Raw genomic sequence first — 14,459 nt, forward strand, 5'->3', positions numbered from 1 at the left:
ACACGTGAATATGCCAAAAATAAGGGATAGTCTCATATCATGAGCCAAGCCACAGCACTCAAGTGCCAGATATTTTTCTCCTGAGGCATCTGCTCTTCTGGCCACTCGCTTCCATCTCCTAGTTCCTTTGTGCTGAATGATGAAAAAGGATTTTGTCCAGGCAGCTGTGACAAGCAGCAGTGCAAGAACCCCAGGAAATGCTTCATAATCTGAACGAGTACTGCAGAAAGGTTTTTGCTCCTAGCAACACTAACCAAAACTAAGGATCAGCAGGAGGAGTGTTGGGTAGATGCAGCAGTATGGGCAGCATGGTGTTCTAATGAACTGCAAGATTAGGAGTGATTTCCTACATCCTCATGAAATTAGCTATGGAATTCATAAACAACAAACAAATCTTCCACCTATTAAGTGCCCATCATGCTGAATACCTAGAGCTAATGAATTCTTTAATAGTATTGAGGACACAAATGAAGGAAGCCCAAATATACTTACACATATTATAAAATCCAATTAACTTCCCTGTTTATTGTTATCAAAGGATTCAATTTGTGATCTTAATACCATGATTAACCCACTTAAATCCCAAACAAAACAGCCTTGAGACAGAAAACTACAGTAGATGTGAAAGTCAAGAAATCTCATTCTAATTTTGACATACCTCAGGAGACTGGGGAGATTAGACATTGAACTGTAAATGTTTAATGCAACAAATAAAGTATCCTCACTACTGAATATGACATAAGAATGCAATTTTCCTGAGGGGTTTCCACAGATATTAAGAATATGAAGGATGAAGTAAATTCATGGTGGAGAATTATAAAATACTCAGACATTTATCTTAAGAGGTTTGGCTTTCACCACTATGGTTTTAATAAAAGTGAGTTTGTACAAAAGGACTTCCTTATCACACAAATCTAAGCCACGTGTCTCTTCAGATCCCTTCTGCTTATTACACTGAGAAAACTCAATTCTCCCTAGGTTCACTGATTACTAGTTTTTTAGCCCACCTTCAAAATCCCCACATATAAGGAGATAAAACACAGTAGAGGTTATCAGATTAAACCAGACCATGTTTGAAAAGCCAGTCATCCCCTCCAGTCTCTTGGTGATTTCTCCAATACCCTGCCAAAGGGGAGAAAGCTGCCCAAGTCAAAGGAAGAGAGAACCTGTGCCAAACACCACACAAAAAAAATTTTAGAAAATAATTTGAAGAGCTGGGAATTGAAACTGGATGGGAATGGATATTGGGACTAAGAGCTGACAGCAGAGATCTGGATAAACAACAAGTAAGTATTTAGGGTAAAGAAAAAGAACAGGAACCTGAGCTGTGAGGTCTGCAGAGACAGACTAAGACAGGCAGGAAGGATGTGTGTAGGATGAGTTATCCGAAGGGAACAACCAGGACTGAAAAAGTAAGAAGAAATCAAATCAGAAAAGAACTAAGGAAACACACAAGTAGAATATGGACAGAAGAACCTCACAGAAAGGCCTGCATGAGAAAAAAAACTACAATGTGATTTCCTGGAAAGTTTGAAAAGGAACTTGTTTCTCCCCACTTCTCTAAGGCAAATATAAATTTGTACCTATTTGAAATACTGCCCATCTCATCCAGTTTAAAGAAGATAACAAACTTAACATATGACAATTTCCCACTAGCTCAAAAGGCAGAGGACTGCACTGAATATGCCCTATGAGGTGTCAGGACAACGTAGATTTAGATTAGATATTAGGAAGAAATTCTCTACAACAAGAGTGGCAAGACACTGGAATGGGTTGCCCACAGAAGTGTTTGATATCCCATCCCTGGGAGAATTCAAGGTCAAGGACTTTGAGCAGCCTGCTCTAGTCCCTGCCCATAACAATGGGTTTTTTTGGATTATTTTTAAAGATGCCTTCCTACTCAAATTATTCTATGATTCTATAACTCCATGATATAAAATTTCAATGGCTTGGGTTTACTCCTTCCCCCAAACTCAGGCAATAACGATTTCCAGTATTTAACTCATTACTGACTCCCAACCCTCTGGCTTTCGCTTTGCTAGGAGGCTTTAAGCAATATTTCCAACCCCTCTCAGTTTCAGGTCTTACAAAATCACTGTGATGAAGAAATGCCTAAATTAGCTAACATGCACACAATACATACTGACAAAACAAAGTTGTTAGAGCCAGGTACTGACTTCTAAGCAGAGTGAAGGTAATGTCTCTTATGGAGCTTCCACCATGTGCCCAAAGAGCACAGCTCCTGACAAATAAATACCCATTGATGCCTCCTTTTCGGGATGAAAGAGAAAGTTGATAGCTACGCAGTCTGCCTCGTCTAAATCCATCCAGCTCAAAGCTGCTTGCCAGTACAAGCACATTTCCTTCATGGCTCATTAGGAAGTCTTCTGCCCCCTGAAGACTTGTATATTACATAATCAGGATATAAATACCAAGTCCTAAGTGTTGAGCCCTTCTTCCTTAGCTAGTTGTTCAAAATCACATGAACTAGTCTCCAAATTAGCTTCACCTGTGCTATCCCTAAGTTTTAAAGAGTCAGAATGCTTTTGATAGATCAAGGCTTCCAAGTGCATTTCTGGTATGAGCAAGCTACAGTATCACTGTACATGTATGTTGTAACCCTGTACCCAGATACTTTAAGAATGGTATGTCCCTGTAACCCCTGTAAAACCTATGCATTGACCCACTGCAATGGGATTGGCAAGAAGCCAAGATTCCCCTCCCCTTTCCTGACCTTAGAAAAGACCTCAGACCTTTGGAAGCCATGAAGAAATAAACTGAGGAAAACCCTGGGAAGAGCCTCTATATATCTTATCCTGTTCTACATGATAGCACCTCAGGCTTGCTCTGCAGAGTCCATAGGGAGCAGGGATAGCCACGGGGTGTTTTATCACATGCACTCATCACAATGACTCACAAGCTAGTCACTCTGTGTACTCCCATATATCTGATAAGAACTCCTAAGATGACCCCAAAACCCTCAGGTAACCCACAGATACTGGAGGCACACACATAACAGACATTTAGTTACCGATAATCAAAGAGACAAGAATGAGAGGTTAAAATCCCAACATGGGACATGAACACACACGGAGCAAGGAGGCTGTGCAAAAAAGGATTGTTAGGTTACAGACAGCCCAATTGTTATACACGTGGAACTAAATTTTATCTCAAAATTTCTTTGGAGTCTAATGTGCAATGTTATTCTAGAGGACATAAGCAGCAGCTGCCTCTATGTAAAAGAAAGTGTGGGAAACCCAGAGCTGATACAGGGCTAAGAGTTATTTCTGATACCATCATCACTGCAATTGGTTTCCTCCTTAATCTTAATGGTACTGAGGAAGCTAAGATTATTCTCCATGGCTAGGGCACACACAACAAGTTAAGGGCAGTAGGAACTGATATACCCTATTAAAAAAAATCCCACAACTGTTCAGTTACTGCTTATGGTGAGACATTTTTTTTATGGTGCAAATCTGAAATAGTGTTGCTAGGAAGAGCTAAGAAGCACTGAGTATCACTAGGTCACTAACTGCCTTATGTTTGGTTTGTCTGTTGCTTTTCTTTTTTTTAACGTAATTAGTTTCTGCATATGCCTCCACTGCCAGAAAATTCTTAATTATATTGGAAAAGAGAAAATAGGGTGTCACACAGAAAGATTTTGCTGTCTTAAAAATAATTAAGTTGTTCACCCACAGTGCTGCATTGGATCACACATTTCTGCTATAACAGGAAGCCAGAAAGAGTGCACACAAGATAAGAAGGCAAGAGAGGCAGAATTAAATTCTGTCCCTCTAGAAACATCAGTCCAGCTCATTTCTTAAGATAATCATTGTAATGTACAACTCTCATATTGGCCAGAGATGGTGAAGCTTGTGACTAAGGTGAAAAATGCTTGGGACATGAATCAGGAGGTGTTAGAAAAGACAGCTACATTTTCAGAAAGAACATTATAACATAACTAAAATGCCAACATATATCCCTTTCTTAAAATGTTGCACGGAAGCATTCATCCCTCCTCACTGAAGGATCAATACGCATCCTCTGCACCATCATTAATCATCTCCCTCACAATAGTACTGAGAGCCTGACAGGAGAAAAGAAGGAGCAAGGGGAGGGAGGAAAGGGACAATTCAGAAACAGCATCTTGGTTAAATGCCAGTTGCATTGACAAGAAAAGTAGAAAACAACAGAAGGAGAATGAGCTAAGGACAGTCATGCCCTTCAGAGGACAAAATTACATCCTTTAATTGTTCTGGAGGTTTTCAAAATGAGGTGTCTACCTCCAGCAGAGTGAAGATTAATCTTCATGGAACTGTTTGTATCATGAGCCCCTGTAATTAAGGAAGTGCAGTCTTAGGTGAAATAGTTGATAGATTCAAATCAGTATTTCAAGCAAACAAGGGGGATTAATGTATTTACTGTGAGTTAAAATTATCCAGATTATTACATTGAGGTCAGAGTTTTTAAAACGGTATTATGAAGACATGTAACAAGCAAAAACCATAATAGGTTCTTTGCTATTTTTCCTTCAGGAAAAACTCCTTATTAACTGGTTTCCTTTTCCTGTTCAGCTAGTTGTGAGATTCTGCTTTGTTCTCAAATTATTTAGGCAGGTAAAAGTGTTTTTAATCCTTGCGGATGGAGAATATATAGTAAGTGTAGCATTCTGGATTCAATTGTAGGTATTCTGCAAACTAGTACAAAGACTTGGTTTCCTGCAAGCATCTAGGGAGACATGCACACACACAAGAGCTACAGTCTGCTGAAGGAAACCAGAACCTCTTCAGTAAAAACTCCCCAGTAAAAGAGGCATTTAACGTTATATAACAGAGAAGTAGGCTTATGACCACGAGTGTGCAGTGCAGGTTCCATGCCCTCTCACAGGATATTCCTGCTGGAAAAACTAAGGTGAAGCATCTTTTCTGGTTTCTTTTAGGATAATGGGCATATTTGCTTTCTCTTATTCTTAAAGTACTAACAGCAATGCACAAGCATTACTGGGACAGTTAAAAGAGGACTGGTCGGAAAAACAACTTGATAAAAAAATATCTGGGGAGAATATTCCAGTGCAACTATGTTATGCTATCAAAGCGGACATGCATTAACTTCAAAGAGACAAGAGGGTTTTATTACAAATGACCCACCAACATCCAAAAGCAATCGTTTTAACTGTTGATGAACAAACACCTGGTTTTTGAATGACAACTAAGCACACTCCTAGTAAGTGATCAAATCCATATGAAACCTAAAACTGAGATATCAGATCAGTTCCTGGCATTTTCTTATGATGTCATCATTATGAATTTTGGCAGACAACAAATAACATAAATACACAATTGACCTGCGGTGACAACGGTGTAAGAAGTTGTATATTTTGTCAGAACATGCAATGGCTCCTAAAGACAAAACACAGGCTAAATACAGACACAAAGTTTACATCCATAGTAAGGATGGATGAGGATAGTTCTCCTCAGATGGGAAATCTTCAAATGAACCAGGTTGTTTCTGACGGTGTTGAGGAGTTGTGTGTTCAATGTGGCCTGAAATCTACTCAATGTCAAACTCTGAATTTAAACTCAAAGCAAGTTCTCCTCCAGTGAGGAATAATCCTGATCCTGTTAAAATTCTTCTCAGTCCATTGAAGGTTTTCATTGCTTTAAATATGACCAAAATCCTTATCTTCAGTTAAGGCTGGCAAGACCTATATTAAAATTTCAATTATTTTCTTGTAAGGAGAGCTGGTAGATTGAGGAGGGGTAGGACTAGAAGAGTGAAATGGAAACAATTTAACTATCTTCCAACAATAAGATAAGCAAACCAATTAACATGATTGCCATCCTGTAACTACCAGAGCACTCGGTATTGCAAAGAGAACTGAAGATCTGTTGCACAACAAACAGACATGCTTGTAATTTAATATGAATAATGAGCCAGATGCATAACAAGACTATTAAATTGTTATCATGAGCAGCCCTGCCCCTCATTGATTAATGACTGTGTCACCACGGAAAGGAATTCCATTTTTAGGTTCAGATTGTCATCATTAAGGTTGCCAAAGCAACCACTGTCTGCTTTTGACTTACCCCTAAACATGGTAATTAAGCCACTACATGAGGAAACAAAACAGCAATTATTCTCTGAAGTGGAAAACTGAAGGTTGGTGAAAAATAAGGGTCTGGGGAACCCAGATTTGTTCCCCAAGAAAAATGTACCTGTGCAAGAACCATGTTCCGGGTCAGTGTACATTCTCAATATCAGATATATCATGGTCTCCCACTCAGTTTGAAATGTGATGCTAATCATAAAATCTGGTACAGTTTCATATACTAGAAACCCAGCAGAATCAACAGACAGACATGAATAAAAAAATACTCTGTGTGAAAAACACTTATTTTACAGCAAATATAATCAGAGGGCAGAAACATAGTTAAATAAGAAAGCAGGTGGAATCTCTTTATATGATCTTTATAGAGGCTATTTATAGAGAGGGAACACATTCGTACATATGCACATAGAGACGAGCTTACTCTCTACATTACTCATCCAAAAATGTATGATTGACTCTTTGAAGGTTTGTCGTCATTTTTGGGGTGGGGGTTGTTTTGGTCAATGCAAAATTTATACAGAATATTCTACCAAGAGCAGCTACAATTTGGTTTCTTCCAACTTACAAGCTTCCCGGAGTTTTTCCTTGTCATAATGTAGCCCCTCGTATTCTTGTAAATTAATCCTGTTCACTCTGATCCGCAGGCGATCTGGGATGGAATGAGGACTGCAAGAAAAAGAGAGAGTTTCTTAGAAAATATGTTCCCTGGAAGAGCAAAGGAAAACAGGATATGAAGGGATTTCAATCTTCTCTGAAGTAAGAAAATGAACAAGCCTCTTCAAAAGTGGGCCAAGTCCCCACAGGTCAATTCCTGCAGTTAAAATTATGACTTTCTACTGCACAACACCATCTACAGCATTATACCTTAAATAATAAGCAAGATCAAGAATCCCCTTTGCTATTTGTGTAACCTGAAACTGTAAAGGTTTTTTTCTGAGTTCTTATACCCCTATGTACCTACCCCACCCTCCTCCAGTTCAACTTTGTGTATTCTTAGCGCCCTACCACAACCAGTAGATAGATCTGCCAACTTGAATTTCAAGACATGGAAAGATGCTTCTTGGGAAGTATCTCAGAACAACCTCTGCCCATGAGAGCATCCACACCACATTATTGAAGGATCCTGATCCAGCATCTCAGGTCTGAGAAACAGTCAAAAATAATGTGGCTAAGAACTGGATTTCTAAAGTTGTTGAGTCTAATACTCAGAACCCAGAAGCACTTTTAAAAGCAAGTAGCAGTATGGCAACCTCACTTTTACAGATTTCAGTCTGATTTAGATGCCAAAGCTACTGATAATTTTGAAAGACTCAATAGGTCAATATCTAGAAATTTATGTGTTCATATATTGATAGAAATTTGTCCAGAAAAGCTTTCTTTTTCACACTAGTTTCTACCTTAATGTAACCTATTAATTTTTTTTAAGTTTAGTTGGATGCTATGCAGATCAATTTAGCCACACTTGCATCTTCCACTTTTTGAGAAAGATAGACAATTCATGCACTATAACACACATATAAAATGTCTGTCCCACAGGAACTCAGCCACAGGTCAGTTAAAAGTAGGTTACTTATTCTGTGCTTTTATCAAAAGACCATCTATGTTTTCTGTTTTAATCTTGCTTATAACAGGACTCTGCCTACAGTAATATTGACTAATACACACTGCCTTTTGAAAGTCAAAATGCTGTCTACTATCATGAATACATGTGTTTGCTTCTTTCATTGTCTCAGTTTTTAACTATTTAACTTACAGCATTTGCACTGCTAGTGAAGGACAAGGCACATCTCACAAATTTTACCTGTGCTACGTCATTTCTAAACACCGCATCAAATGTGAATTTTATTCACTAATGTCATCAATTAATCAGCAGTAGACTTATGTCCTATCACAGTGGGCCTCATTTCAAACTCATTATCACAATGAATAATCTGGATATCTCATGAAAGCAGGTGAGGAAAGACAGGGAAACAGGATAACCTCACTCCAACATCTGTCAAACCTTGGCCAACTGCCTCCCTTCCAACCTACCTGTGAGAACAGGATGGTGTTTGGACACCAAGGGAAGAGAAAGACAACACTGACTTCTGTAGATATGCTCACTACCTAATGCCACGTTAGGAAGAAAAACAAATGTTATTTCTTAGCTTGAAGCCAATGGCAACCTATTGCATGTGCAGTATCTCCTTCTGAGTCAAATTAGTCCTTTCACCTAAAAAGAAGTGAACAAGATCTTTTTCTTTCTTTGGGGCTGGAGGAAGAAAAATAGCTAAAATGAAGAGCAAATCTAGAATATATTTTTTCTTCCAGGAACTGCACACACACTCTCCAAAATTCTCTTTTAATTGGAAAATGCTTAAGAGGACATTTCCCATGCTTTTGCAAAAAGTATATTTTTTTGATATATAGGCACATTGTATATCTCTGACTTTGCTTCTGCAGGAGCAACAAGCGATTCTAAAACTCACTATATGAATATTCATTTCTTGTGCTATCAGACTAGCAATTGACACCAGGGTATACTGTCCTCATCAGGAAAAATAATTAACTCATTCATTCACAGAACCCTATTTAATGTAGCTGAGCAAAATACTTCCACTATCAACACTGCTGCAGTCTTCATAGACATTACATCATATTCCATATTATTACAGAAATAGATCAATTTGTCTTTGTTCAGACATACTCAGTGTATGCAGAAACCAGAAAGATTAAATAAGCATGTCCATGTAAAAGCAAATAATGGGGTGATGAATGTCACTGAACACAAACAGTAGTACAGTATTAACAGAAATAGATCTCTCTGAATACCGTGTGAAAAAACTTGCTCAACCACAAGGAGAGGAAGAGAAGTTTTCCACATAAAGCAGTAATTTCAAAATAAATTTGGGGAGATTGCTGCAATTAAAACTCAACACAAAATACTTAAATTACTTACCTTTTACCAATTATTTTTTTAAATGGTGTTACAAAAAAGTATTTGAAAGTACAGATGAATGAAGCCCATTACCTCTTAAAGAATGTAATTAAAAACTCATTCCACAAACACATCAATCCACAGATTTAAATCCTAAATGCCATTTGCCTCATGAGAATGCAAATAAAGATTGAGGCCAACTAAAATATTCTATTTGTTCATGTTTATTATTTATAATGATTTCATTTGAGCAAACCTAAATATGAATTTTCTCCAAGATCTTTCACTTAGAAAGCACACTTGGCTTTTGATGAAGTCATGACTTCTTCCTCTCACCCCTGTTAATTATCCAGCAACAAGTGACAGGAAGCCAGAGATGTGAATTATAAGTTCTCTAATCGCTTTATCAATTATTTATGAATCCACTGAACCATTTCTTATGCTTCACATCTCCACAGAGAAAGGAATAATAAGAATAAACAGTCCAACAAGTCTACAGAATACAGTGACAAATTTCTGATAGATCTTCAAGAATACAGCCTACACCATCCTACACAGAGTAAACTGAAAAAGAAACCTACTTTCCCCCACGCAACAAGTACTTGAATAAAAAAAAAAATCTGTCTTTTGGGGGATGTTTGCAATGACAATGAATGATTAATTAATTACCTGTCTCCTAGCAAAGAAAGAAACATGAAAAATTAATTAAGTGTTCCAGTGTTTAGAGCAATTGGAAAGAGGAAAGCTGTAACCAAAAGAAAAATGAATTCACCTTACTTTCAAGATCACATTGACAGAGCTTGGAAATGATACATTAAAAATAAGTTTCTGACAGCATCTATCTACTTAAAACATAAGAACTGCCGCAACAAAGCAGACTCATTCAGTTTCTTCTATGGATGAATTTCAGTGCTTCAGAAAAGCTCACTACTATTTTAAGGTAAAGCTCTTCCTAAGTTCTTTACCTAAAAAAAAAAAATCACACCCTTGAAATTATAAGCTCTAACACATTATTTTTCTTTCCTTTGGGAATCTGAGCTATATGAGCAGCCATGTTATAGAATTCTGGGCCAAAGGACAGTCCCCTTGGTTAGGAGAAGCATTGGAAAGAAAATATAAACTTCATAGACAGGATAAGAATTCAATGATAGAACAAAATAGTATAATAACAATAAATATGGTAGTAATAACAATTGTGATGATAAGTGGGGAGTAGAGAGAGTTACAAACACAAGAGAAAAAAGCAATGTATGATACAGTCGCTCCCCATGCAGCAGATCCCCAAACAGCAGGCAGACCCATCCCAGGTAACTCCAGCAGTTTGCATACTGGCATGATCTCTGGTGTGAAATATACTTTTGGCCAGTTTGTGTCATCTTACCTGGCCTCATTCCCTCCCAGCACTGAGTGCAGCTCCTCAGAGCAGAGTGTGAGACACTGAGAAGTCCTTTACTTGAGATAAACACTACTTAGCAACAGCCAAAACATTATTCTTGCCATAAATCCAAAAAACAGTTCTGTACAGCTACTAGGGAGAAAATTAGTCATGTCACAGTCAAAACCAGAACAGCAGTGCTATCCCAGATAAGCCAGGTCAACCCACTGTAGCAAATTCTTTGGCACTTTCTTGTCTCACAATTGCTTAATCAAACACACTTTGGTTTATAGAGGCTAGACCCACACAGACACGAAGTACAGACACGTACTGACATTCCCAGTAGAATCCTGATACTTGCTTTTCTTCTCCTGCATGCTGACTGTGGTTCTCCCACACTTTACCTTTCCAAGCATAAGGGGTTCTCCATAGGTAATAATCCCTCTAAATAGAATTAAAGAAATTTTTAGATTGGAAGGGACCTTAAAGATCACTTAGTTCCAACTGCCCTGCCATGGGCAGGGACATCTTTCACAAGACCAGGTTGTTCAAAGCCAGGTTGCAACCTGGCCTTGAGCACTTCCAGGGATGGAGCCTCTCTGGGCAACCTGTGCCAGTGCCTCACCGTAAAAAATTGCTTCCTAATATCTAATCCAAACCTACTCTCTTTCAGGCTGAAACAATTCCACTTGTCATTACATGCTCTTGTAAGTGGTCCCTCTCCATATTTCTTGTAGGCTCCCTTCAGGCACTGGAAGGTCACAATTGGCTTACGACAAAGCCTTCTCTTATCCAGGTCGAACAATCCCAATTCTTTCAGCCTTTCCGCATAGGAGAGGTGTCCAGTCCTTCTAATCACCTTGGGGGCCCTCCACTGTACTCACTCCAACAGGTCAACATCCCTCCCATGATGGGGACCCTGAAGCTGGAGGCAGCACTGCAGGTCAGGTCTCACAAGAGCCATAGAGGGGCAGAATCACCTCCCCTGCCCTGCTGGCCACGCTGCTTCAGATGCAGTCCAGGATATGGTTGGCTTTCCGGGCTGCCAGAGAACGTGGGACAGCTTCACATTCAGAAACTCACATGATAAAAAGGGAAAATTGATGAAGAAACAATGAGACTCAATTCCCTATAAATCATTCTTCAGAAAAAAGGGAGAAGGTATCTATGAGCATTTGCATCCTTAACTCTGCATTTGAAGAATAGTTCACTTTCTACCACTTTCTCCCTTACACCTTGCCTCCTACTATTCTTTATTAGACTCTCCTTTTATAAACAGTAACCATATTCAGCCTGAGAAAGTTGATTCTGTTTGGAATTTGGACCTCTAAAAGCAAAAACATTATTTTGTATTACCCTTTTGTTATTCACACAGGTTTTATACACATACTCTGCTGCAATCATTACCACATAAACTCCATAAAGGAGGAGTATTTACCAATACAGTGATATTTGTATTTTCATTTATGCAGATTTTGTAATTGAAAAAAATAATTACAGCCTACCCAAAGCATTTATTCCATTTGGAGAAGAACTGTAGGAGCTATGCAAGTAAGTATTTTATTTTTCAATGCTAATTTTTTCAGCATTCCTTTGTATCAACCACACAAGACAAATGTACTCTCAAGTGTGCATCTTCTCATCTTTGAGCATCCAGCAGGAAAATGCAAGTCTTTACCTTCCTTTTGAAAGTTCCTCAAAAATTCAGTGCTTGTATTTACTTACACACCTTGTATAAGCATTTGCAAAGGATCACAATTCTACTTCTATTCAAAGGATCACAGTTCTACTATCTCTGAAAAAAAAGCATGACATGAGCCTAATAATTAGCTACCCCAAATTCCCATGCATCTCATGCTGCAGAAATCCTGACATTTATCTTAGACAGGTTATATCCATCACCAGGTCTCAGTAGGATCTGTCCTGGAACTCAGTCTGCTTCTATGTTATTCAACAAAAAAACTCAAAGAAACATTTGAATCTCAAAGTCAACATAATCCAAATAAAATTTCCCTGTTACTACATGGGTTCTTATTTTAATTTGCCAGACACGTTAATTGGCAGCCCCAGCGCAGCAGCATGTTTAATCTATTTTTACAGATTTTAAGAAACAAACATCTTTGACTTTCAAATTGGGGCTTGCAAGTTTTTCTCTCCCTGCTGTATTCTGATAACTGGTATCAAATGGGTCATTAGAATGGATCGCATCAAAACTTGGAGGTCATTTTCCAAGGGATATCCCTGAGCTTGGAAATAGAACTCATTCTCCTAGACAAACAGCTCGGTGTTCTGTGGAAGAAATAAGGCTTACCTCAACTTTTTTCTAGAGGCTGATTTAGATGGTGAATTGTTGAGACAAGTTCATTTAATTACTTTATACTTCTTATTGGAACACACTAAACCAGACCCACAGAAAAGGCACACCAAACTGGGAATCTTTCCTTGTTTGCAAAATAACAATGTACAGTAATTTCACGAATACAAGTCGCACCAATTTGACCAAAATTTTGGTGGAAACCTGGAAGTGCGGCCAATATTCCGGGGCGGCTAATACATTAACAAAATTCTAAAAGCTGCCAACACGGAAGTGAGAGCCCGCGGCAGCCCCAAGCCAGGCTGGAGCCCGGCCGGCCCCGGCTGAGGTGGGAAAGCCTGGCAGAGGCGGGGCCAGCAGTGTGGGGGCGGGCGGCAGAGCCTGAGCCAGCAGGGCGGGGCAGGGGGGGTGGCAGAGCCCGGGCCAGCAGGGCGGGGGAGCCCGGGAGAACTGGGGCTAGCAGTGCAGGGGAGCATGGCAGAAGCAGGAAGGCCGGCGGGTGGGGCTGCCTGGCAGCGGGGGAAGCCCAGCAGAATCGGGGCCAGCAGCGTGGGGGAGCCCGGCGGTGCGGGGGCCTGCAGTGCCGGCCAGGGCGAGGAAACGCGGCGGCGGTGCAGACGGGAGGGGGCGGCCGGCGAGCCTGGTGGCGGCGGCAGTTGCTGGCCCGCCGGCAGGGCGAGTACGTAAACAACGCAGCGGCGAGGCGGCCGGCATGCCTGCCAGCGGCGGCAGTGGCTGGCCCGCCGGCAGGGCGAGTACGTAAACGCAGCGGCGGGGCGGTGCTGACGGGAGAGGGGGGCCAGTGAGCCCGGCGGCGGCTGCAGCACCACCCGGCCGGCCCCGTCGGCAACCATGAGCGGGCCGAGCCTTCCTGGCCCCGCCCCGAGCCAGTAAAGCCCGCTATGCCGCGATCCTGTTACTAATTGGCCAATTTGTGAAAGCTGCGCACGGATTCTCGCGACGAACGAAAGTGCGGCTAATATTCGGGGTGCGGCTTATCTATTGACAAAGACAGCAACATTGTCGAGGCACCGGGGGTGCGGCTTATAATCCGTGCGGCTTGTATTCGTGAAACTACTGTACTTGCAGCTTTCTGAAATTTCACAGAATCGCAGAATGGTTGAAGCCGGAAGATTCCTCTGGAGGTCATCAATCCCTGCTCAAGCAGGACCACCTAGAGCAGGCTGTGCAGAACCACGATCTTGATTATGACTAAAGATGAAGATTCCACAACCTCTCTCAGCAATCTGTGCCAGTGCTCTGCCAACCTTACGGTAAAAATCATTTTTTCCTCAGGTTCAGAGGAAACCTCCTGTGTTTAATTGAAAAGATCTCATGACAATTCTTTCCAGGAATGGTGCCTAGTATCAAACTTTGGATGTGCCTGCTGCTATGGATGTCTGGAGAGCTGGTCCTGGCTGGACCTGGTCACCATCACCAGACATGTCCTGCTCACCTTATTGGGCTACTGTGGAACTGTGGCCTTCATGGCAAGATCCTGTGCCCATCAGTCATGCTGTCATTTGAGTTCCCTCTTCCCATTTTCTACTGGATTTTACTGCCCCATCTCTCGGCTGAATGACACAGGATAATAACGAAAGGCTGTGGAACTTCTAGAATAGAAAAAAGCCAGATACTCACACAGTGAAGGAATCAGGGGGAGCCGAGACTCTCCTCAGGTCAGCAGACTGCACTTTATGGATACTATAAGGCAGAAGGAAATGAGTGGCCAGGAGAAAACGGC

The 14,459-nt window shown here is 40.6% G+C and overlaps 1 protein-coding gene across 3 annotated transcripts in view; it reads right to left on the reverse strand.

The window, feature by feature from the left end:
- The window catches only part of LOC116995795 (diacylglycerol kinase iota), a 197,765-nt gene that overhangs the window by 54,288 nt on the left and 129,018 nt on the right, over nucleotides 1-14,459 (reverse strand). For 2 of the 3 annotated variants that reach the window (XM_033058768.1, XM_033058767.1), the window contains 2 exons: nucleotides 14,357-14,419; nucleotides 6,675-6,775 (listed from right to left, as the gene is read on the reverse strand). In XM_033058768.1, coding sequence (XP_032914659.1) covers nucleotides 6,675-6,775; nucleotides 14,357-14,419 — 164 coding nt within the window. The remainder of the gene's footprint in view (nucleotides 1-6,674; nucleotides 6,776-14,356; nucleotides 14,420-14,459) is intronic. The other variant, XM_033058769.1, reaches the window with a different exon arrangement.

The sequence above is a fragment of the Catharus ustulatus genome, chromosome 4 (assembly GCF_009819885.2).
Source record: "Catharus ustulatus isolate bCatUst1 chromosome 4, bCatUst1.pri.v2, whole genome shotgun sequence".
Taxonomy (NCBI): Eukaryota; Metazoa; Chordata; class Aves; order Passeriformes; family Turdidae; genus Catharus; species Catharus ustulatus.